This window comes from Suricata suricatta, chromosome 7, assembly GCF_006229205.1.
Source record: "Suricata suricatta isolate VVHF042 chromosome 7, meerkat_22Aug2017_6uvM2_HiC, whole genome shotgun sequence".
Lineage (NCBI taxonomy): Eukaryota > Metazoa > Chordata > Mammalia > Carnivora > Herpestidae > Suricata > Suricata suricatta.
This window is the reverse complement of record NC_043706.1, coordinates 14,896,839-14,921,547: the sequence shown is the minus strand read 5'-3', so window position 1 is coordinate 14,921,547 and position 24,709 is coordinate 14,896,839. Positions and strand designations below refer to the sequence as shown.

Here is a 24,709-nt window from a genome sequence, read left to right as displayed (position 1 = left end):
AGGACACATGCCTGTGCCATGCAGCCTGAGGCAACCAAGGCAAAAATAAACCTCAGGACCCGGGGGTCCAGTGCCTGTTGGAAATCTACCCTGATCTTTTTGTTTCTAATTTAAATTTAATTTAATTTAATTATTTTAATATGCAAAGGCCTTTTCTTTCTTTAAAATTTTTTTTTTAATGTTTTTATTTATTTTTGAAACAGAGAGAAAGCAGGAGCTGGGGAGGGGCAGAGAGAGAGAGAGAGAGAGAGAGAGAGATAGGACCTGACACAGGCTCCATGCTGACAGCAGAGAGAGCCAGACGCGGGGCTGGAACTCATGAGCCGAAGTCGGATGCCCAACCAACCGAGCCACCAAGGCACCCCCACCCTGCTCTTTTTAAGGGGAAAGGAGCAGGATCTGGGAGATGCCATGCTTTGCTAAAATAATACTGTAAAGCTGAGGACATATAACACTGTAGATTGGGGAAGAGCTTTGGAAGTAAGTCTGTATGTGAATTTGTTCGTTAACAAACTTATTGTTCCACCAATATTCACGTTACTTAGAACAACGGTGATCCTGGGAACTAGTTTTAAAATAAAATGTAAGGGTGCCTGGGTGGGTCAGTCGTTAGGCATCTGGCTTTGGCTCAGGTCATGATCTCATGGTTCGTGAGTTCAAGTCCCACATCGGGGGAGCTCCAGCCCCACTTCAGGTGAGCATGAGCCTGGCTTTTCTGTCTCTCTCTCTCTCTACCCTTTGCTCACTAGCATCCCCCTTCTCTCTCTCTCTCAAAAATAAACAAATACACAAATAAAATAAAACTTAAAAAAAGGAACTGAAGATTTGGCTGGAGAACCAGTAAAAAAATATCCTGTGGTATAGAATAAAATAAACTTATCCATGTGTTCTTGTAAATAAGAGAAAGGACATTCTGAAGTGTGCTAACTTGGAGCGGCTGTATCCTTCTCTTTGAGTGAGCGTGGATACCGTGTCATCTGCACAAACGCTGTAACCACTGCCGTGGAATGCCAACCCAACCACCACTTCCAGCTTCCTTCCTCCTTGCCCACCTCCTACCACAAGGGCCGCAAAGGCTAAACATTCTTTGGCAATCTCTCTTGCTTGGGGGGGGCGGGGCACGTGGCCTGATCCTGGCCCACGAGACAGGAGGGATTTTCTGTGGGAGTAGGGCAGATCTCTTCTCCTTGACTACAAGGTGAGACTCCTATGAGAAGAGTCCTTTTGGCACCCCCCTCCCTTCTTGCTTTGCATGCCGCCGTCTGCACGAGTGAAGGCTGGAGCTGTGGCAGCCACATTGTGACGGGCAACCCCAGGGCTGCACTGGAAACCTCACATACAGCGGGAGGTGAGAACTGGATCCTTGAAGGCAACACTCACACACCAACCCATGAAGTCTCGTCACCCTTTTTCACAGATAGAGACACTGCCCCTCGGAATGATGGGATTTTCACATGCACCATAACCTTCTCTAAAAGAGAAATAATTAAATGTGCCTCTGTGTCAGGCAAAGCCACCGACTCTCACGCAGTAAGGGACGCGGTGTCACTCAACAGCTTCTTCTCTCCTGGGAGAACGCACGTTGTGGGATCTGCGGTGGCTGAGGACGATCCCCAACGTGTTCCAGAGACAGTCAGGCGCTGAGCTGCGGCTCGCGGTGCAGCAGCTGGGGCTTTAATATTAAGCTGATCTCAAGCTTCAAAATCATGAACTGCCTGGGGGTGGGGGGATTAAACCGAGATTAAAAATTAGGACCTTGTAAAATACCCACGCCTTGGCTCCCTCCTCCTGAGAGAGCTGGCCTAGAAATATTCAGTGCGTACTTGTGACAACATGGTAAGAGGGGACCCAAGGCGCCCAGGTCCCCGGCCGCTGCAGCCGCTCCCAGCATCCCGCAGTCCGTGACCCTGTGGAATTAAGGTAGAGACGCCACGGGCTGTGCGGTGTGTGGCAGAGCCCCGCTGGGGAAAGGCAGAGTTTTCGATTCCAGAAAGAACGCTGTTTCTAGAACGCGCCATTCTTCGAAGCAATCTTCTTATTTTGAAGGGCATCGAAGGCCGGAGGCAAAGACAAGGCTTTCATTTTGCGGTGCCCCGTGGATGGGAGAGCAGGACCAGGCGGCTGGACGGCCCCACCCGCTTTGTGACCACAGGGGCTTTTTAGCAACTTTAAGGCTAGCCCTCAAGTCCCGCTTATTTGACTCTCTAACACCTTAGGGAGATTTCTGGTTGGAGGCAACGAAATGTACCGGACACTAGTTTCAGGGCTATTCCGCTGGTCCACTTTCCAAGGTGTCTGCTCTCCTCTGGAGAGGGCACGGTCACCCCGAAGGTCGCTTGCGCCCAGTGACTCACGAGCAGCTCCCACTTCCGGAGCTGGGACCCCTGCTCAGCGGGTCTTCAGGGACGGATTGTGGACCAGGGAGCTGTGCCACCCCTCCCCGCACCCTCTGCCCGCTGCCACCTCAGCCCCTGGCTTTGGACACCTTCTTCCAGGCTTTGTCTGCGTGGAATGAGCTTTCCGGCCACCAAGCTGCAGGGCGTGTGCTGAGCATCGCCAGCTCTTCACCCGGGAAGCGGGTCTGGGAGAGTTTTGCCCACCTGGAGAGAGAGGGGAGGTCTGGGAGAGTTTTGCCCACCTGGAGAGAGAGGGGAGGTAAGCCACCGAGAGAGGAGGTCTGATGCCACTGGAGTCTCTTCCTCAACTTGGATCGTGCGAGCCAAAAGGGCAGATTCCTTCTTGCTGGAGCGAGCCTGATTCAGATTTCTAACACTCAGCTACTTCTAAAACTTGTGCTCAACCCTCATTTCCCCTCTTTTGAATAATAAAAATTTTATTTTTAAATCAGATCAGCACTTTCCAATTATCCTCTATACAAACCCCATTTGGGGGGTATTAGGTTTTCTTATGGACACGAGTGTTATCATATACAGCTGGAGGGAGAAACAGTTCAAATACAGTCCAGACACAGGTTCCTTTAGTTCTACCTGTTCATTGAAAAATCTGAATGAAAAGTAGTCACATAAAAACAATCACGTTTTATTTTAGACAATAAAAATATTATACCCACTCTACAATAAAATGTAATGGAACGTTCCCTTAGGTGATGAAAAGGTTAACAAATGATTTGGGTTATAATCAAAGGAACGTGAGTGTAAATCTGTGGCAGGACAAGTATTTTCAAAATAAAAGTCCAAACAAAGGCTAAACACAAGATAATACAATCGTTTCTGCTTAACATGTTTTTGCTTCAGCGTCAGAAAAGCCACAAATCCGGTAAATGTATGTAAGCTGAGATTTCCTAGACAGGAGTTCTGTTTGTTCAGAAAGGACGGCGGCAGTGTGAACAGAGCACAGTGAGGGGGAGAGGATGCCGGGCCAGTGCCGACATGGTTAACGCAGAGCTGAGGCAGGGATAGGGGAGGCGGGGACACAGGGGTGAAGCTCTTGACCGAGGGCAAGTGCAGCTACAAAGGGAAGGGCACGAGCAGAGCCGGGGACAACCCAGGCAGGGACACGGTTCGCTGTGGCTCAAGGGGTTTATTTTTAGAGTGTTCCGAGATAAATTCCAGCAAGAGGTCTGGTTTGAGTCAACCCTTTCTTCTTGAACTTGACTTCTCCACCGAGGGACTTGGCATACTTCAGGGAAAAAGTGAATACACTGGGATTTGGTTCTGTTAGAGATGAAGCTGGAAAACGGACTGAAGGAGCAAGGACAGCCCCGAAATCAAAATCCTGTTTCCTGGAAAGAACTGTATAGACAGATAGGCTTTGCTTATTAACGGAGCAGGAAAGGAGTCGATCTGGAGTTTAGGCCCTGGTGAGAGAAGCCAGCAGGAACGTGGAGGTGCCCTCGAGGAAGGAAACGGACCCTGTCCATTCGATGCTCTGCTCTGGGCAGGTGAATCTCAGGCGCCCGTACCTGCACGGCCGTTCGCAGCCCCAAGCTCTGGGTCATTCTCCAGGTCCCAGACCATGGGCTCTCCGCAAGTCATGCCGGGCATCGTCCCCCTTCTGAAATTAGGCGGAGGCCTAAATTCCCAAGTGATCTGAACTCTCTGAGCAGGGTGGGGGTGTACAGGGAGCAGTCACACCGCTCGCAGAGGCCTGGGTCCACCAGCAGCGGGAAGGGCATGCTTGTCCTCCTGGCGCATAGGCTTTCCAAATAGAATCCATGTGACCAAACAAAGAGAACACGGTCCCAAACCCTGGGAACCCCCAGGGACGCGTGTAACCTGGGCCACCACAAGGTGAGGTCGTGGTTCCCAAGGCTGCGGGTTGGGGAGGCTGTTTGGTACCTAAGGAGCCAGGGGCAAAGCCCAAGGCCCTGGATCAAGGGGTGGACGCGGCCCACCATAAAGCAGTGGGGTTGCCATTTGGAGTACTTTTGGCAGATGACAGAGCGTCACCCCAACGAATGTTACTTAAAAAATTATTTTATCAGGAAGTAAGGTCACTTTGCTTCTGTTTAACCTATACAAGTTAGTGTTTTGAAACAGAATCGCCAACAGTGCTTTTTCCTCTTGGGGATTCTAGTAATTTGGGAGGAGTGTCTGCGCTCTGGACCCTTGCTCCAGGCTCCTAGTAACCAAAGTTCTATCTACATTAAGTAGTTGCAAATGTGGTCTTATGGGATGTCATTGACTTAAATCTTTAATAATTACGGCAATTGCTAAGGGTGCAGTATTTTCCGGGGCTCCTTCCCTGACGGGGAAGGACATGTTGCTACGGTATTTTATGGAGCAGCTGAGATCATTCTGGATCAAGCTGAAGACGATTAAGTTATATTCACGTTGAAACTGATCCCACCGATGCCTGAGTACTTGATTTTCATACTTATTTGGACTTCAGAATCTCTGTGCTAAACGTATGTTGTAAAAAGGGACAGAGATTTTGCACTTTCGCAAGTTTAGAAATGACATCCAAAGGACAGAGGAAACTTGTCTGCCGGTGTGGCTGGGACAAGGACGATGGGTGACTTATTCTACCGGCCGGGTCAGCACTGGTCTCTGTGGCTTCACCACTGCACGGTATCGTGAGCGCACGTGTGTGCGGAGACAGGAATCATGCTCTCCAGGTCCTCGTTCTAAAAACGCGTATCCTCCCCCAACACGGGTCATCCCGGGAACAGGAGAATGTGCATCTCTGAAAGGACCCCGTCCGTCTCTAGGACATTGTTTTAAAAACAGAAGTATGGTAGGTATAAGAATGTCTTTCACAACCACAGGAATCGACCCAGATCTGGACGATAACCTGGCATGATAGTTCTCTCATTTTAGAGCAGATTCATCAAAGACTTGAGTAAGAAGGGCATACTCCATCTAGAGATCCAGACACTTCTGCAGAAGGAGAACCGAGTGACTCTCTCGTATGCGAAGCCGATGAGGACCAGAAGGAAGGAGGCCCTGTCGCCAGACGTCCATGCGGGGAATCAGGACGTTTCCTAGGCAGGCACTGCCCCAGACGGAGTCTCCTACGGGGCTCGCCTCCGGAGACTGAGCGAGAGGGCTCTGCGGGGCCAGAGTCCGCAGCACAGTCACAAAGCGTCATGAGGCCACAAGATTTCCTGGCTGGAAGGCACATGAAGAATAACCATGACAATACCCGAGACAACGGAAATGAAGGGGAGAAGCATCTGCTTTGGGTGGGCAGTAGAGGTGAATCATCAACGCCCCGACCAACGGGGCTGGAGACACAGCAGCGCAGCGCGGGGACTGGCTGACGGTACGGACCGAGGGTCTGGTGCTCTTGGTTTAGTTTCGGTGATTCTTTAGCACTTAGTGAAGACGTTGGGCGTTTTAAGTGGAGACTCCCAAATCCTCTGACAAAAGATGTGATGTTGTGGCGAGGGGTGCAAAGGTCTACTGCTGGGAAGTCCCACAGGTTAGACCACGTTCGCGGGTCCGGCCAAGCGGGGTCTCCCCTGCGTTGTCCGCCACCACTCAGCATTACACAGCCAATGAGACAGAAAAGACGAAAGGAACAATTATGAAATTCTTGACTTCCTTCCTGGGTCATATGTCCACACTCTGCATAAAATAAATAATACTTGTTAAGTCAAAACCAGGCTTAAAATTTGGAAATGGAGGGCGGTGGAGGACAGCAATCTGGTTTTCTTAAGGCGAAATGATAAGGATTTCTTTAAATAGACACTTTATTACATCCACAGGCGATAAAATCCCAGAGCTACTGTTAGGCACGTAAACACAGAGCCTGTAAGAAAAAAAACAAAGGAAATCGAGCAGAGTATTAGGTAACAGCTACTTAAAGAACAACTTTTCACTAAGAAAACATACAGATGCTTATCTCCCTGGCCGCCAAGATGACAAACCAAGAAACTCAGACTGTCCTCTAATGTGTCACATTCCAGGAGACACCTGCTCACTAACACTCCACCAGGGAGGTGGAGTCACTGGAGCGCCGACCACAGGTCAGGTCAGGACCTCACGGTTCCTGACTCTGAGCCCCACGGTGGGCTCGCTGCTCTCAGTGTGGACCCTGCTTTGGCTCCTCTGTGCCCCCCTCTCTCTGCCCCTCCCCTGCCTGCACGCTCTCAAAATTAAATATAAAACCATGAAACAGAAAACAAAAAAATGCCTCCACTCCTTGAAATCATCATCTTCAAAGTACAAATGTATCCAATATTCAACATAACTTTTTAATGGAAGTTGAGAATCACAGAAATTCTGTGGTCACAAAGTATATGTATGTTACAGGGACACACCCTTATTATTTCATGGACAAGATTGCACGCCTAAATACTATTGTAATTTGAAAATACAGATTAATCCAAAATGTTAAAGCGGAGTTACAATGATGGCTAAGTTACATTTCCATGTGAGTCTTCGTTTCCTCTTCTGGCTCAAAATGACACAACCAAACCCTCTCCTCACAAGGAGTGTGACCAACTGAAGCAGAGAGATCGCAGCCCAAAAGCCTTTTACTCCATCCGTTAATGTTCTATCTTGAATTTCATTAAAAACTTCTAGTAAGTAGCTACTGTTCACTGAGAGTAACCTGCAAAACCTACGGTTCCGCCCATTGTAAAGCCCGTCGCTACACTACTAAGGGGAAGCCACGCCAATTGCAGTATGATACTCTGTCTGTCAGAAATCGTAAGATGCCTTCTAATGTCAGCGATGCGAAAATGTGAAAAAATGAGCTAGAACCAATGAAGTGCGGCCTCTTTGACTTATTCCCTCAATTTTGCTTCTCTCCGGCTCGCCTGAGGACTTCGACACAAGACGGCTTACCTGCTAAATATTTAATGTTGTCCAGCTTGTGCGACTCCAGCATGGTTTTGAGGCCGGCGACCTCAGTGTCGATCTTCCTGTCCGTCTGGGTGACAGCCCGGTCTTGCTGGGCATGCTTTAAAACAGAGACGCGCGGCACTGAACCAGCCGGGGTGCCCCTGGCCCCGTGGCTCCCCCGCGGGGCCCTCCCGGGCTGGCTGCGGGTGGAGGGGAGGAAGGAGGCCAGGTCTCCGTTCCGTCCTCACACTGCGTGCGTGATCAGGGCCTCAGTATTTCTGGGCCTGTTGCCTTTTGTTTGAAAATAAAGCCAAAACCAACCGCCCGACCAACAGAAACAAAACTAGGGTGTTTGGACTATCGACGTGGTAACCCATGGGAAAAAAAGCTTTTGTAAATTACAGGCTGCTCTACAGGTTAAGGCACACTTTACGAAGCCAGTCTGTCCTCATGACAATAAATGGGTCTCATCCTCCTAAATTCCTCTGGATGAGAGCTATGTAAAAAAATGCTCTAAATAGTGGACACAGTCTTAGATAGAAAGCAACCGTGCTTCGCCTCAACACAATTTGTACTCACATTTTAATGTTTTCTTCTTTTCACTTCAAACACCAAGTGTTTTTTTAGTATGAGGCTGGGTTATACGAACGGCCTATTTTTGCTCTTTCCCAAACCCAGTTAAACTAGATACATAACCAACCCCTAAACGGTGGTGAGTCTGGCTGATGTTACGAAGGGCTTGTAATATTTCATTAATGCATAAAAGCGCTGGAAATAATTCACTAAAAATCTTGGGATGAGGGAGTATGACGGACCCGTGACACGCGAGGCTTTTACGTGACTTGTACACGTACGTGCCGGTATAGTGCCGTAAACGTGTTTTCTCTGGTGATTTTATAACGTTCCTTCTCCAGCTCCCCGCACTGTAAGACTACAGCGCATAGAACACATACAACATGTAAAATACGTGCTGACTACTGAGGTGACGGGGAAGGCCTCCAGCCATCAGCAGGCCACTGGTAGTGAAGTGTTCGGGGAGTCAAAGTTACATGCCGAGTTCTGACTGCATCGGAGGGTCCCTAACCTCCCTAGTGATCACTTGTAGTTCCTCATAGCTGATGAGTCAGGTAATGAGTGAGGAGACAAATGCCTGGAGTAGAAAATATTCCTGAGGAATATTCTACTCTTCTCTGACGGAAGTGTCCTGCGAGTTTCAGAGGTCCCAAGTAATACAGGATGGGAAAAAGTAATGCGTGCCCGAACTTCAAAAAAATGAAGCCCCATTCCTCATTATTATTCCATCACTGAGATGTAAACTTTCTTTACGATGATCAAATATTCTATTAGGTGTAAAAACAATCCCGTGACACCCCAACTTCTGGGTGCTCGCCCCAAAGGACCGAAAGCAGGGGCTCCCGCAGGTATTTGTGGACAACCTTGTGCACAGCGGCACTACTCACAGCGGCCAGAAGATGGCAGCAGCCCACGTGTCCACGGACCGGGCAATCCACAAGTGGTACGTCCATATAATGGAATATTACTCAGCCTTACAAAGGAGGGAGAGTCTGACACGTGCTACCACATGGATGAACTTAAGGGCATTGTGCTGAGTGAAATAAGCCAGTCACAGAAGGACAAATACCTACGACTGCACTTACCTGAGGTCCCCAGGGCAGGCAAGCCAGCAGAGACAGAGTACAGTGGGGAGGTGGTGGGAAGCGGGCAGTTTCAGTCCTACACGCGGTAAAGAGCTCACAGGTGGACGGCTGTGGCGGTGGGTAGTGCCGTGAACGGACTGAATGCCACTGAACTGCTCACGGGGAGGCGGTTCAGTGGTAGTTTTATGTGTGCTTTACCACAACTAAAACGGAACCCCTGGGGCGCTAACCCTGCACGCACCTTCCCTACAACACATCACGAAGGACAGTAACCACACATGGGATGAAGCAGAGGTGAACACAACCATCAAGAACAGTCTCATTTCTTACCAACGCCACCATTTCCGTCCGCATTTCCAGCAGCTTCCTTTCATTCAACGAATACTGAAAACAAACATGTAACCCAGGTCAGAGTCTGATTTATTCCTTTCTCCCGTTCCTCCTCCTCTGGTCTCTGTACTTGCAAGAATACAGAACACTAGAAATCACCTCTGGAGTCAAGTACCTGCTAGCCCCTCCCCTTTAGAAGAATCTGCTCAACTTTCTGATTTCTAGCCACACACTGCTCCAGTATCTGGTCCTTTGTCACGCCCCACATTCTCTCCCCGGCTTCACTGTGACCTCATTAGGCCCACCCACCAGGAGACCAATTGGCCCAGCTCAGCATGCTGAGTCAGATGCTTTCTGGCTTTGAAAGGATCGAAAAAAGTGGGGAACGATGCAGTTTGGGAGCTGTCCCGTCACAATTACAAAACTGGTCACTACTTGAGGCTTAGATAAAGACAGGGGTTTTATAAAGCTGTGGAAAAACTAGTTTCGAGGAATATTATTCTGTGACACAGATATTGCCTACAGAGACGATATAAATGCATTGGTACAAGAAGTGCACGAAGCCATCATATGTTGGTGCCAATTAAACAACAAGAACCTGCTTGGATGCTATCACAGTCCGGTGTTGTTAAGGGAACTGACTAGCACTACTCAGAATCAAAATGGTATCTCGCCTTTGGCTGTTAACGTTTATGCAAAGATGTAGTGCCATTTTGTTGACCTTGCGACCAAATTCAGACATAGCTCCTTAGCAATGGGCATTAGGGTTTCATCGAGCTACTGAAAACCTATCATGTATGTGAAAAATTAGCTTTTAGTTCTTCACTAAATTAACACTGTTAGAGGGGAGAAAATTAATGCTTTAGTATCTAGAAACTTCCTAGCTATAAAATGTTCCCCCTGGTATTTAAACAGTACAAATAACAGAGTATGAAAACAGTAATGCCAATAATTTTTTTTTAAAAAAGGAGAAAAAACCCCCACAAAACCCCCAAGCCCCAAAGCAAGGAAGAGCTTAGGACCAACGAATGCTCATCTCCGCTTTGTGTGCCAAGATTTCAGAAGAGGAAAGAGCTATGCATCAAACCACCACAAGAGGGCAGGGTGCACTGGATTTTTCTGCAAACCCTTAGACTCCAGTCTCCTTCCATCACGATTAACAAGAGAAAAGAAAGGCCGAAACCTTGACCCTGCCATGGTTTTTAAAATAACTTCTATGTGACTCCATCTCCCTGCACCCGAAGCAGTTTATAGGCTATACTGCTTTTGAAACTGGCTATAAGTACCATCACTTATATATTTGAATCAGTATTATAACTTTATTAATTTTCTTATTATTTTGTAAGTAGGCTCCAGGCCCAAGGTGGGGCTAAAACTCATGACCTTGAGATTAAGAGTCCCATGCTCTACTAAGTCAGCCAGGTGCTCCAGAATTATGATTTATTAAACGAGGAAAGGGAGGGTCAAGTAACATGCTTGTACTCCAGAGTCGTCCAAGTTCAGGATGACGGAGAACCACTTCTCAGCTGGGAGATAAATCACATAAACTCCTGGCTTCAGCCCATGTTCACCGACCCCACCCCTTCCACCTCCTGGACGTACTTCTGCCCTACCAGGTCAGCCACGGGCTAAATCAAGTGCGTCCAGGTTGGTCGCTAGGTACGCGACCCAGAGGGACAAACGTAATTAAAGAGTTTCTCTTCTTCTAGAAGCTGATCGTATGCTAATGATCGTTAAATATTTTAGTGGTGCGAGGTGATTTAATCTTCATGGTTGAGAAGTGTTTTTTAAGACAAGACACCGACAGGTGACATGGGCACAATAATTATTCTGCACAGTAATGCTCAGCTCAACTACTGAAATGCAGACACAGTTCCGAAATACAGTTAAGTCCCTGTCTGTCTTTCAGTGTTCACTTCATTTATCATTGCAGCACATTTTGGTTCTAAACAGTGAAAACAAAGACAATGAACAAGTATGCATACTCGGTTTTGTAGGGTGTGTCAGTTCCGTTTGTGAAAAATGCTTTGTACCCCTACTTCTCATTATCCTAAGAAAGAAGGTAACTAACTATTGCTATCAAGTTCAAATAAAGCCTGGAGGAAAAGATGGAGGGGTTAAAATTCGCTAGAGGCAACTCAACATGCATCTTCATTAGTACATATTCACTGAGGTGTCATTTACAATCACCGGGACATGGAAGACCAAGTGTCCACTGATGGGTGAATGAAGAAAATGTGGTCTATAGGGGCGCCCCTGGCTCAGTCAGTGAAGCATCTGACTTCGGCTCAGGTCATGATCTCAGTTTGTGGGTTCCATCAAGCCCCAGGTCAGGCTCTGTGCTGACAGCTCGGAACCTGGAGCCTGCTTCAGAATCTCTGTCTCTTTCTCTGCCCCTCTCCCACTCTTGTAATCTCTGTCTCTAAATAAATAAACGTTTCAAAAAATGGGGTGTATGTAATATACATATATATGTGTGTGTATGTGTGTATGTATTACACACACACACACACACACACACACACACACTGAAGTATTACTCAGCCATAAAAAAGGAAGGAAATCAGGCCACTGGGGACAACATGGATGGACCCTAGGTGATTAAATAAGAGAAAGATAAATACTGTATAATCTCTCTTACATGTGGAATCTAAAATCTGCTCCCAAACCAAAAAGAAATCTCTCCAAACCTGAGTTCACAGGCACAGAGACCAGCATGGCAGTTGCCAAAGGAGGGAGCTGCCGGGCGGGTGAAATAGGTCTCAAGGTACAGACTGAAGCAGCTGTGAACACGGGTAAGTCCTGGGCTGTAGTGGATGGCATGGTGATTACAGGTGATTGTACTGTAGTGTGTATTTCAGAGTGGCCGAGAGAAATTCTCACTGCACAAGAAAACTTTTGTAATGATGTATGGGGACAGATGGTAACTAGAGCAACAGTGGTAAAAGTTCTGCAGTGTAAACAAATATGAAATCATTACATTGTATGCCTGGAACTAATATAATGCAGTAGATGTTAAGTATAACTGAAGACAGTAAATTTCTCCAAAAGTATTACTGTGGCAGCTCTGAGGGGGGATAAAGTACTTATCTGCATCGTGTCTGAAAGAAGCAAGGGGAGCAGAACTGTGTTTCCAGTTTCTCAGACATTAGCAACTTACTGTACAGGTGTGGGGGCCAGCTTACTTACTCTGATCTCTTTTTCATAACAAGTGTATACAACTACTTTTCTTACATACAAGTTTCAATTTAATGTAACTTAAAGAAACATTAGGGCGCCTGGGTGGCTCATTCGGTTGAGCGTCTGTCTTCAGCTCAGGTCATGATCTCACAGTCCGTGGGTTCGAGCCCCGCATTGGGCTCTGTGCTGACCGCTCAGAGCCTGGAGCCTGCTTCAGATTCTGTGTCTCCCTCCCTCTCTGCCCCTCTCCTCCTCACTCTCTGTCTCTCTCAAAATAAAATAAAGACAATTTAAAAAAATTTTTTTTAAAAAGAATCATTTAGAATTTGCATTTCAAAACAATGCAATAAAGTCATTAAGATGTCTCTATTAAAAAAAAGACTATATGCTTTGGATTCTGTGTCTCCCTCTCTCTCTCTCGCTGCCCCTCCCCAGCTCATGCTCTCTCTCAAAAATAAATGAATAAACTTTAAAAAAGGCTATATGGAAATACTTTTTAATCTTGAATTTCAGTGTAGACTTTACTATTAATAATTTAATATTCGAGAGATCGTCAACTTAATTTTCAAAAAATCAGGAGCTGTAGAGGTTTAAATCAGATTAAATAGAGCGAGACTGAGTTTGGTTTCTTTGGTAATGTCTAAGTAACACATAATTTAGTCTCTCTGAAGCAAGATTCAAACTTGATTTCACCAAGATTTTAATTAAAACATTTTTTTTAAAAGATTTATTTTAAAGATTTTAAGTAATCTGTACACACAGCATGGAGCTCAAACTCATGACCCTGAGACGGAGAGTCACATGCTCTACGGACTGAGCCAGCCAGGTGCCCCTTCCAAAATGTGCATTTTAATGCTAGTTTTGAAAGCATCAGATTTAAGCTCTAAGCTAAAAACAGAATGAAAGCGAAAACCCTCTAACAACAGTACCCAGGTAAATGTTTAACAGTACTGGTGAACTGTATATAAACTCAGGCTTGACCAGGTACGCCGCCCTGCAAGGAAATGAATTCGTACTGTTTTGAATAAAGGAACATACCAATTCCTTCACTCTGCTCTTTTCTAGATTGAACTCTAATTTGGTATCTGTTCGGACTTTGACCACTTCATCCTAGGAGGAGGGCAAACGACAAAGAAAGAAAGAAATCCACAGTGAGAATTGGAAACCACGGACGCGAGGCCTAGGACGGTGCCTGGTGCCTTCTGCCCGGGGCGGCCGGCTGAGGCACGGGGCAGGGCCAGGGGCCCTCGGAGACACAGGCCATGGGGCGGGAGACGCGGCCCGGCCGAGCCACGGCTGGGCCCAGCCCTGTCTTGGAACATCCCCGTTGGACACACACAGAGTCCTCTTTGATGCTCAGGTCAGGCCAGAGCGGGTCACCGCTGCCTCAACCTCAGGATTCGCCGAGTGATCTCCGTATAGCATTTACGGCTAAAGCTGTTCTCTCGACAGCTCTGGAAAGCAGACTTGGGCTCAAAGAAGGAGAATACTAAATTCTGGTATAAATACAGCCTTCTTTCTGACACTCGCCCGAACCTTTTCTAACCCCCATGCCCTTTCCACTGGGGGGAAGAAAATCAAACAGCTGGACAGGAAGCATTTGAAAACCACAGGTAGCTCTCTGAGGCCAGTCTTTGCCAAGAGGATCTAAGGACTCCACGTGGCTTCTTTAACCTTTTTATTTAAACGTGACTTAACTCATCCCAGAACGCAATTTTCTTAATGAATTTGGTTACAGACATCACTCATGTCTTCAGTGACTACGTCCTTAGCTAAATCTTCCAATGTGTGCTTCGGAGACCTATTACAGAAATAACTGCCACAGAACTAAAGCACTTCTGACACTGTATTTATCACTATGCTTACGTCACTGCGACCAAACCACAGGAGGGAGGATCTTACCATTACTTGCTGTTTTAACCGATGCAGTTCGAGGTTTATTTTCTAAAAACATATTAAAAAAAAAAGAAAGTCAAGGATATGTTTAGAAGATTAGGAAAAAAAATACATAAAACTTGGTAATAAACACACATGAGAACATGTACTTGTGCATGAGTTTTCCTAACTCCTCATGGAACATTCTGAACCTGGCTGCGTCCCGAATGAAGCGAGACCTGAGCGGCTCCCCCCATCCCACCCCGCCCCCGCAGAAACCGGTCATGCCGGGTGGTGAGACCAGGCATGTGCCTCTCGAGATCGGTTTTCATTCATTTAGAAAGTCCCATAAAGTCGGTAATACATCTGTTTTTAACATCCATGTTTGCCTCCACAGACCCTGCGTTAATACCTCCTTCAGTTTTTAACATATTCTGCCTTCAAAGAGCTGACTGTAAGGTCAAATGTGACAGTTTCAGACTTTACCATTTTCTAGCAAAAGAAGGACTCTTTCGCCAAAGGGCTTCTTACAAGGCTAGGGTCTCCCGGTCACATGCGGAGGCCCGAAAACCAGAGGGGGTGCCGCCGCGGCGCCCCCTGCAACGCTGACCCCAGGCGCTGCGCTCTACAAACCGCGAGAACCCCAAACTGGAAACAGTTCTAATATGCACTTGACCCTTGAACAACGCAGGGGTTAAGGGCGTTGATTCCCCACATGGCTAAAAACCTGCATATAACTTTGGACTCCCCCAAAACTTAACCTACTAACAGCCCAGTGCTGACCGGAAGCCATCCCAATAGCGTGACACATATTTTGCACGTTGGGTGTTATATATTATCTTCTTACCGTAAAGTAAGCCAGAGAAAAGGAAACGTTATTCACAGAGGGAGTGTGGACAGGGGAGGGACAGAGACATGGGGAGACCAGAATCTGAAGCAGGCCCGTGTTGTTCAGGGGTCAACTGTCCGTCACAGGAGAATAATGGGGCACATTCGTGTGATCCTACACACAGTGGACAAGGACAGTCTACTGCTGCAAGACACACTGAATGCTTCTACCAGATGAAGTTCTAGTAAAGGCAAAGCTGGTCAACGGTGCCACAGATCAGGACGGTGGCTTCCTAGCAGGGTGGGGGCAACAGAGTTCTGGGGTTCCAACAATATTCTCCTTTCTGACCTGCCTGGTAGCAGACACCTCGTGAAAACATGTCTATGGTGCACTTTTGTCTCCGCATGTTAGGTCTCTATGTCTGTAAGTACAAGGGGTGCTTTAGTTTTACCTCATTTTCTGCTCTGAGGGCTGAAAATTCACTCTTCTCCAAAATAATCATATCTTTTTTCACATTAGCAATCTGAGACATTATTTGCTGAACAGTGATCTCCTAGGAAGAGAAAAACAAAACGTATAAATAACCTGTGCCGGCCGAGGAGGCCCGCCTCCTAGCTGGTATCACCTTCGTGAGAAACCAGAAGGATGCGGATGTGAGAAAGGAGGCTGAGCCAGGTCCTGCTCCATTAATGAGAAAAGGAAAATGATGAAGACTCAAGTCCAGGATCATCAAGGGGGCCACAGTTGGGGGGGGGGGCAGGGTGAGGGCCAGCAGCCCGAGAGCCCGCTGCTATGATGCTGGCCGGTCCCGTTCGCTAAGGATGGTGGATGGGAACTGTCCGTGCTCAAGCACAGGGAGTTTTCCAGCCGATTCTACAACAGTTGACAAAACAGCTTCAAATATGTATTTTTTTATACCACCGGAATCATTTGCCTCTCAACTACGGTTAAAAGTACTATGTGCTTTTCAAGAGAGTAATATCCAAAAATATGTATCACAAACACCACCCCAGGTTTAGACTTCGCGTCTGCTGCGGCCCCCAGAGCTAACCTGCTGCGTCTTCGTGACCATGTCCTTGTAGACGATATCCATGTTGGCGTCCGTGATCTTGACCAACGCAGAGACGGTGATTTCGGCTTGCTGCGTGGTAAACCCTAAGCGAACACACACAGACAGTCACACCCTGGAGTCTCCGTTTGTCAGACAAAAACCAGAATAAAAACCCTTCACAGAAAGGGAGAAAGGGAGTTCAGAAGCCTGGTGTGGCGGGAGGTGACACCAGGGCCCAGGCTGTGGCGCGTGTCACTCTGTACACGCGGGGCACGTTGGAGTCTGTTTCTCCGTGTGAGACGGGGGTCGGGCTGGCGTCCTCTAACATCCCCCCAAGCTGTCAAAATCACGTTTCCGGAGAAAGTCTCCTGACAAAGAGGAAGCCGGCAGGTGGGGCCAAGGGAAGGAAAGAAAGACTCAAAATTACAGATACCGTTCACTGCCTTTTTAATTTAACACAGACCCCAGGTAATTCTTATTTTCTTCTGTGTGGTCTACATTTTCCAGGATGATGTGACTTCCTGAACTTAAAATGTATAGGTCAGTAAAGAATCATTTACTTAAGTAACAAAGCTCAATTATTTTATAGCCTGCACAAATCTGTCAAATCATCAACCACAAGAAGACAACCAGTAATTCAGCTGTTTATTTATTTGATGTTAACAAGACAAAATCATTCTTTTATTTTTCCTCTACAAGTCTCTTGGGTCACTTGTGGCGGGGGCCAGGCTGGAAAAAATACATTCTTTGCTACTCAGTAAATGATACGGAATTGGATGATATTAACATCCAACTCAGCAGTGTTACTATTTCTAATAACTTTAGATGGTAATTCACATTTCACATTGGAAATCCTAATAAAAATGCTTAAAACCACGTCCCTGGAGAGTAATTTTTTTCTATTCTTCCATCCATAAGGATTACAGAAGAATCTATTGATTCTTGTAATTAAAGGCACGTTTGAATAAAGTTATAACTGATACAATCTGGATCAGATGAAGGATGGAACTAAAATTTTTAAAAACCAAAGGTAAAGATGTGAGAGAGACAAAAAGGACTTCCAAAGACCACTCCCTTCACTTTATTCGAAATCCTTTAATTTTCAACATGTGGGTCATGCACCTCCAGAAAAATCATCCAAAAGGCTTCCCACCTAAATGTTAATGCTGGTTAGCTCTGGGGCATTGTGATTCAGGGCACATTTGTTTGTTTGTTTCTTTTCTGCCTTCTCCATTTTTTGAAAGCAAAGACGCATCTTGCAATTTCTGAAACTTTATGAAGCGTTTCTAATTAAATATAGTTTGGCAGTGATGAATGAGAGAGAAAGAGAAACCAGAAGAGAACTTACTGATAAGTAAGGTTGCTGATAAGAAACTCCACAACCTTATAATTTATAACCACCTGCGGGAGGAAAGAGGAATAAGGCCTAAAACCCGACTGGGCTAGCAAGTACAAATGAATGTTTTGGAAGAAGCGGAGAACACGTCGCGATCAGGGTTGGAGAAGCTGCGAGCGGGAAGCACCCTCCAGCAGGGGACAGGCTGTGGAGAGGAAAGGACAGAGCGGGGGAGTTCCCGGACGGAACTCTGGGCCTCACCCCCCTGCACCGCCGACCCGCATCGTTCCCCGAAGAGGCCTCACGCCCTACACTGCAGCGGGGTCCTCCCGACGCCGGGCCTGAGACACGCAAACGCTTGGGGTCAAGGCCTGAAATCAAGAAAAGCAGGAAGCACATCTATTGAAATGCCACACTTTAAACTTTAAACATGACCAATTTTTATTTGTCAAAAATAAATAACTAAGTTGACCTGTGGGTGAGGGAGGGGAAATAAACCGCACCTGTTAGCGGGAAACAGATCCGCGGCCATCTCGCGGCCACTGCAGCTACCCTGCCACCGAGCACAATTTACGACGCTTCCCCACCATCAGCAATCCCCTGCGTGCGGTCACACCTCCCCATCATGATGAATGTGTCCTGTTACGTGGGGTAATTTTTGGTGCAAGAACACGAGGTCCACAGAAAGCAGGAGAAAGCAGGAAGATGTCTGCTCATCAAGATGATTCTTATGCCGCCTTCTCACTTATGCTTTTCTTTTTTAAGTTCTGAGCTGAAAGACGCTCTGGTGAACGAAAGGCCCACTTTCCTACTCTGAGCCGGAAAGTGGTGAGAATTATGACCCAGTGCATGACCGCATTTCCGTTACTTCTCAAAAGGGTCTTTGGAATTCTCATCGTGCTGACGCTACCCACGAGACGAGGAGACGGAGCCTGGGAAGGATGGCAGGGCTGCTCGGCTTTAAAGCTGGGCCTCGGCAGACCTCGAACCCAGGACTTCCCACGCCCCCACACGAGCACAGAGGAACTCACGGTGTCCCGTGTCCTGGGCAAGTGCAGCACGGCCACGGAGGGCAGCCTGGAGGGACAGCCCCACAGTGCCCTGAAGAGTCACAGCCCAGAGAACGAGAGCTGGTGTGAAAAGAGAACGTCAGGCGGGGAAGCGTCAGACTTCGGGCCAGGTCATGGTCTCACGGTCTGCGGGTTCGAACCCCGCATCTGTCAGCTCAGAGCCTGGAGCCTGCTTCAGATCCTCTGTCCCCTCTCTCTCTGCCCCTCCTCCACTTACACTCGCTCTCTCCCAAAAATAAACATTTAAAAAATAATAAAACATAAATAAAAGAGAATGTTACCTATGTATTGAAGGCACTGTCAATAAATACCATATATATTAGAGTTAATAAACAGCAATAAGGTAAAATAGTAGTTAGACTATTAAAAAACCGCCACAAGTTAGAATTATTAGCAACTACTGCTCAGTAGAATTTTAACTTCATAAAAATTCTCAAAGCACACAACACACACAGTAAGAAAACTACCACTTCCGTGCCTCAGACAGCTTTCACAGGGACCATTCCTGAGGTTTGCTAACTTGGGTCTAAATTCTTACCGAGAATGCTGCACTTCTAGATGATATTACAAACAATACACTTCTCAGGGTGCCTGGGTGGCTCAGTCAGTTAAGCATCCGACTTCAGCTCAGGTCATGATTTCACGGTTCGTGAGTTCAAGCCCCATGTCAGGCTCTGTGCTGACAGCTCAGAGCCTGGAGCCTGCTTCAGATTGTGTCTCCCTCTCTCTCTGCCCCTGCCCTGCTCACGCTATCTGTGTCTCTCAAAAATAAACAAACATTAAAAAATAAAGTTTAAAAATACACTCCTTTCAAACAGAGAGAAAATGGGTGGGGAAAGTCTCAACCAGTACCAATGAAGCAACGGTGTCCTTAAGTAAAAAATAAGAACTTAAAATATGGAGACTGAACACATCTACCTCGAGGGAGGGGCAAGATGGTGGAGGAGCAGGGAGATCTGGAATCTCTGCCCAGCTGCAAGATTCATACTGAGAAGGACTAAAGCCACAATACTCGGATCTGCAAGAATGGGAAGTGTACACACAGAGTCCTCAGAGATGACAGCCTCATGGATGCCTGAGTGAGTGCCAACTGGGGCCGGAGGCTCTGGGGCACCAGCCCAACACAGAGTCAGGGGAGACCGTCCAGGGCGGTGGTACAGAGCCTTGGAGGGCCGCGTGTGGAGACACGGCCCAGGGCCGTGGAGGACCCCAAGTGGAATGGCCATGCAGAGTGGCCAAGAGCCAGGCAAAGAGAGAGAGAGAAACTGAAAATGCTCATAGAATGGTCTCTGGAGAGAGGAGAGACAGCGGCCCAGGACAGAGAGACGCTGCCTTCCCATATATAGCGGCTGGGCGCGGGGAGAGAGCTCCATACCCCTCAGCGGGCTTGTCCTCCCTTGGGCTTGGCAGCTCCAGACCCCAGGCGGAGCCAGGGGAAAAGCTGGCTCCCCGTCCCCTTACTCATTCCTGGCTAGAAAGCCGCCCACCTGCGGGAGGACATTTCATCTGGGGCAGTAGCATTAAAATGCATGGACTAGGATTTGGAAATGACACGGAGCCAGGAACAAAAAGCAATTTGGCCCACCGGGGGCACAAGGAGATCGGACTCAAAACAGTGGCTTGCAACGCGTGGTCCGAAGGGGGCTTGGGGCACTGCACTCTTCTCCCAGCAACCACTTAGGCAGGGCCTTGGAGAGCAGCCCCTGAGCCCCCACCTACGTACACCAAACCATGCCCATCCACGCTGGTGAGCTGCTCCTTTTCCCCACCTTTTTTCTTTTTTCTATTTTCTCTCTTCCTTCTTTTCTCCTCCCCGCCACCCGCCCCGGAATCTGGGAAATAGATCAATTCTGGCCACCCAGATATATTTTCCCTTATTTCCCCCCTCTGCAGGTTTTATGTTCTCAGACTGTCCTTGGTCTTTGGTTATTTCTGTCCTCCTCCTCCTCTTTTTTTTTCCTTTTCCTTTCCTTTCTTTCCTTTTCTGTTCATTTTTTCTTTCCCCTTTTTGTTTGCTTGTTTATTTGATTTGTCTGTGTGTTTGCGTGTTTTGCTCCCTGTGTGTTTGTCTGTTTTCCTTTTCGGGGCTACCTCAAGAAACAAGCCAAAGTACACATGGTGGAGAGTTCCAAATATCACTGAGTAGGGAAATAAAATAATCAAAAGCACAACAAGAGAAACCAAGAGGCATCATTAAAAGAACACTTCCTGAACGGACTGGCTCTGGACAGTCAATAAGCCTCCTTTAACAGAGCCATACTAACAAGTGCATAGTGTGAAATGAGCTTTTAAAACTGACAAGAGACAGAAAACTTACCAAAATGGCAAAACGAAAGAACTCTCCTCTAAATAAACTCCAGGAAGAAGTCACAGCCACAGAACTGCTCAAAACAGATATAACTAAACAAGAATTTAGAACAATTGTCATAAAATTAATCGCTGGACTTGCAAAAAGCATGGAAGTCATCAGGGAAGTTACTGATACAAAGACAAGGGTCCTTCAAAATAGCAGTGATGAGTTGAAAAAAGGTATAAATGAGGTGCATAATAAAATGGAGGCGGCCCCTGCATGGATTGAAGAGGCAGAGAGGAGAATAAGTGAATTAGAACACACAGTTATAGCAAAAGACAATGCTGAGAAAAAGAGAGAAATTGATCCAGGAGCAGGAAAGGAGAATTCGAGACCTGAGTGGTACAATGAAACAGAACAATATCCGTACCATTGGAATTCCTGAAGAAGAAAGAGAAAAAGGTCCTGAAGGGGTACTTGATCAGATTATACCCAAGAACTTTCCCAATCTGGGGAAAGAAAAAGACATTGAAATTCAAGAGGTGCATAGAACTCCACTAAGATGTAACTTGAATCAACCTTCGGCACGAAATATCATAGTGGGACTGGCAAAATATAAAGATAGAATTCTGAAAGCAGCTAGGGATAAAAGGGCCCTAATATACAAAGGGAAACCTATCAGAATGGTTACAGACTATCTACTGAAACTTCGCAGGCCAGGAAGGAATGGCAGGAAATCTTCAATGTGATGAACAGAAAAAATTTGCAGCCAAGAATTCTTTATTCAGCAAGTCTGTCATTCAAAATAGGAGAGATAAAGGTTTTCCCAAATAAACAAAAATTGAGAGAATTCATCAGCACCAAACCAGCCCTAAAGGAAATCCTAAGAGGGACTCTATGAGGGAAATGTAAAAAGGAATATAAGGTACCAGAGACACCAAGACAAACATGAACTCTGCAGAGAACACAATGAATCTAAACTCACATTTTTCAATAATAACACTGAATGTAAATGGACTGAATGTTCCAATCAAACGACACAGGGTAGCAGAATGGATCAAAAACCAAAATCCATCTATTTGCTGTCTACAAGAGACTTACCTTAGACCTGAAGACACCTTCAAATTGAAAGTAAAGGGATGGAGAAATATCTATCATGCGACTGGAAGTCAAAGGAAAGCCAGAGTAGCCATATTTATATCAGACAAACTGGACTTTAAAATAAAGGCAGTAAAAAGAGATGAAGAAGGACATTATATAATAATTACAGGGTCTCTCCATCAGGAAGAGCTAACAATTATAAACATCTATGCGCTGAATTCGGAAGCACTCAAATACATAAAACAGTTAATTACAAACAGAAACAATCTTATTGACAAGAATGTGATTATCGCAAGGGATTCTAATACTCTACTTATAACAATGGATAGGTCAACCAGACAGAAAATCACTAAAGAAACAATGGACCTGAACGGCACATTGGAACAGATGGAATTAATAGATATATTTAGAACTCTGCACTCTGAAGCTAGGGAATACCTTTCATCTCGAGTGCGCATGGCACATTCTCCATGATAGATCACATGCTGGGGCATAAAGCAGCCCTCCATAAATATAAATGAATTGAGATCATATCATGCACACTTTCAGATCACAATGCTGTTAAGCTTGAAATCAATCACAGGGAAAAGTCTGGAAAAACCTCCAAAAATGTGGAGGCTAAAAACCACCCTACTAAAGAATGATTGGGCCAATCAGGCAATAACTTAAAAAATATATGGAAACAAATGAAAATGAAAATACAACAATCCAAACTCTCTGGGATGCAGCAAAGGCAGTCCTAAGAGGAAAGTATATTGTAATCCAGGCCTATTTCAATAAACTAGAAAAAGCACAAACTCAAAATCTAACAGAGCACCTAAAGAAACTAGAAGAGGAGCAGCAAGAGCACCCCAAACCCAGCAGAAGAAGAGAAATAATAAAGAGCAGGGAAGAAATAAACAATATAGAATCCATCAAAAACAACTGAACAGATCAATGAAACCAAGAATTGGTTTTTTGAAAAAATAAACAAAATTGATAAACCTCTAGCCAGGCTCCTCAGAAAGAAAAGAGAGAACACCCAAATAGACAAAATCATGAATGAAAATGGATCTATTACAACAGATCCCTTAGAAATGCAAGCAATCATCAGAGATTACTATGAAAAATTATATGCCAACAAACTAGACAATCTAGAAGAAATGGACAAATTCCTAAACACACATGTACTACCAATATTCAAATGGGAAGAGATAGAAAATCTGAACAATCCCATAACCAGTGAAGAAATCGAATCAGTTATCAAAAATCTTCCAACAAATAAGAGCCCGGGGCCAGATGGCTTCCCAGGGAAATTCTACCAGACATCTGAAGCAGAATACCCATCCTAAAAAATAGAAATAGAGGGAAAACTTCTGAACTCATTCTATGAAGCTAGCATCACTTTGATCCCCAAACCAGACACTCAACAAAAAAAGAGAAGTACAGGACAATATCTTTAATGAATACAGATGCAAAAATACTCAACAAGATACTAGCAAATCGAATTCAACAGCATATAAAAAGAATTATCCATCATGATCAAGTGGGATTCATTCCTGGGTTACAGGGCCAGTTCAATATTTACAAATCCATCAATGTGATACATCACGTTAACAAAAAAAAAACCCCAGATAAAAACCATGTGATCCTATCGATAGATGCAGAAAAAGCATTTGACAAAATACAGCACCCTTTCTTAATAAAAACCCTCAAGAAAGCTGGGATAGAAGGAACGTACTTAAACATAATAAAAGTCATTTATGAAAAGCCCACAGCCAATGTTATCTTCAATGGGGAAAAACTGAGAGCTTTCCCCCTGAGATCAGGAACAGGACAGGGGTGTCCACTCTCACCACTGTTGTTTAACATAGTGCTGGAAGTCTTAGCATCAGCAATCAGACAACAAAAGGAAATAAAAGTCATCAGAATCAGCAAAGAAGAAGTCAAACTTTTACTTTTCGCAGATGACATGATACTCTACATGGAAAACCCGACAGACTCCACCAGAAGCCGTCTAGAACTGATCCATGAGTTCAGTGAAGTTGCAGGTACAAAATCAATGTACAGAAATTGGGTGCATTCCTATACACCAAAAATGAAGGAACAGAAAGAGAAATCAAGAAACTGATCCCATTCACAATTGCACGAAAAACCATAAAATACCTAGGAATAAACCTAACCAAAGATGTAAAAGACCTGTACAATGAAAACTATTGAAACCTTATGAAAGAAATTGAAGAAGACACAAAGAAATGGAAAAACATTCCATGCTCATGGATTGGCAGAATAAACATTGTTAAAATGTCATTATTACCCAAAGCAATCTACACAGTCAATGCAATCCCCATCAAAATTGCACCAGCATTCTTCTCAAAGCTAGAATAAATTATCTTAAAATTTGTATGGAACCACAAAAAACCCTGAATAGCCAAAGTTATATTGAAGAAGAAAACCAAAACGGGAGGCATCAGAATCCCAGACTTCAGCCTCTACTACAAAGCTGTCATCATCAAGACAGTATGGTATTGGCACAAAAACAGACACATAGACCAATGGAATAGAATACAGAACCCAGAACTGGACCCACAAATGTATGGTCAATTAATCTTTGACAAAGCAGGAAAGAGTATCCGATGAAAAAAAGACTGCCTCTTTAGCAGGTGGTGCTGGGAGAACTGGACAGCAACATCAGAAGAATGAAACTAGACCACTTTCTTACATCACACACAAAAATAAACTCAAAATGGCTGTAAGACC

The 24,709-nt window shown here is 45.7% G+C and overlaps 1 protein-coding gene across 1 annotated transcript in view; it reads right to left on the bottom strand.

Moving 5' to 3' along the window:
- Positions 1-3,018: 3,018 nt before the first annotated feature.
- Positions 3,019-24,709, bottom strand: part of MCUR1 (mitochondrial calcium uniporter regulator 1) — a 57,816-nt gene continuing 36,125 nt past the window's right edge. Inside the window, exons 6-12 of the mRNA XM_029943137.1 lie at positions 16,174-16,277; positions 15,574-15,675; positions 14,321-14,362; positions 13,457-13,528; positions 9,239-9,292; positions 7,254-7,368; positions 3,019-6,213 (exon numbers count right to left, since the gene is read on the bottom strand). Coding sequence (XP_029798997.1) covers positions 6,158-6,213; positions 7,254-7,368; positions 9,239-9,292; positions 13,457-13,528; positions 14,321-14,362; positions 15,574-15,675; positions 16,174-16,277 — 545 coding nt within the window. The 3' untranslated portion in view covers positions 3,019-6,157. The remainder of the gene's footprint in view (positions 6,214-7,253; positions 7,369-9,238; positions 9,293-13,456; positions 13,529-14,320; positions 14,363-15,573; positions 15,676-16,173; positions 16,278-24,709) is intronic.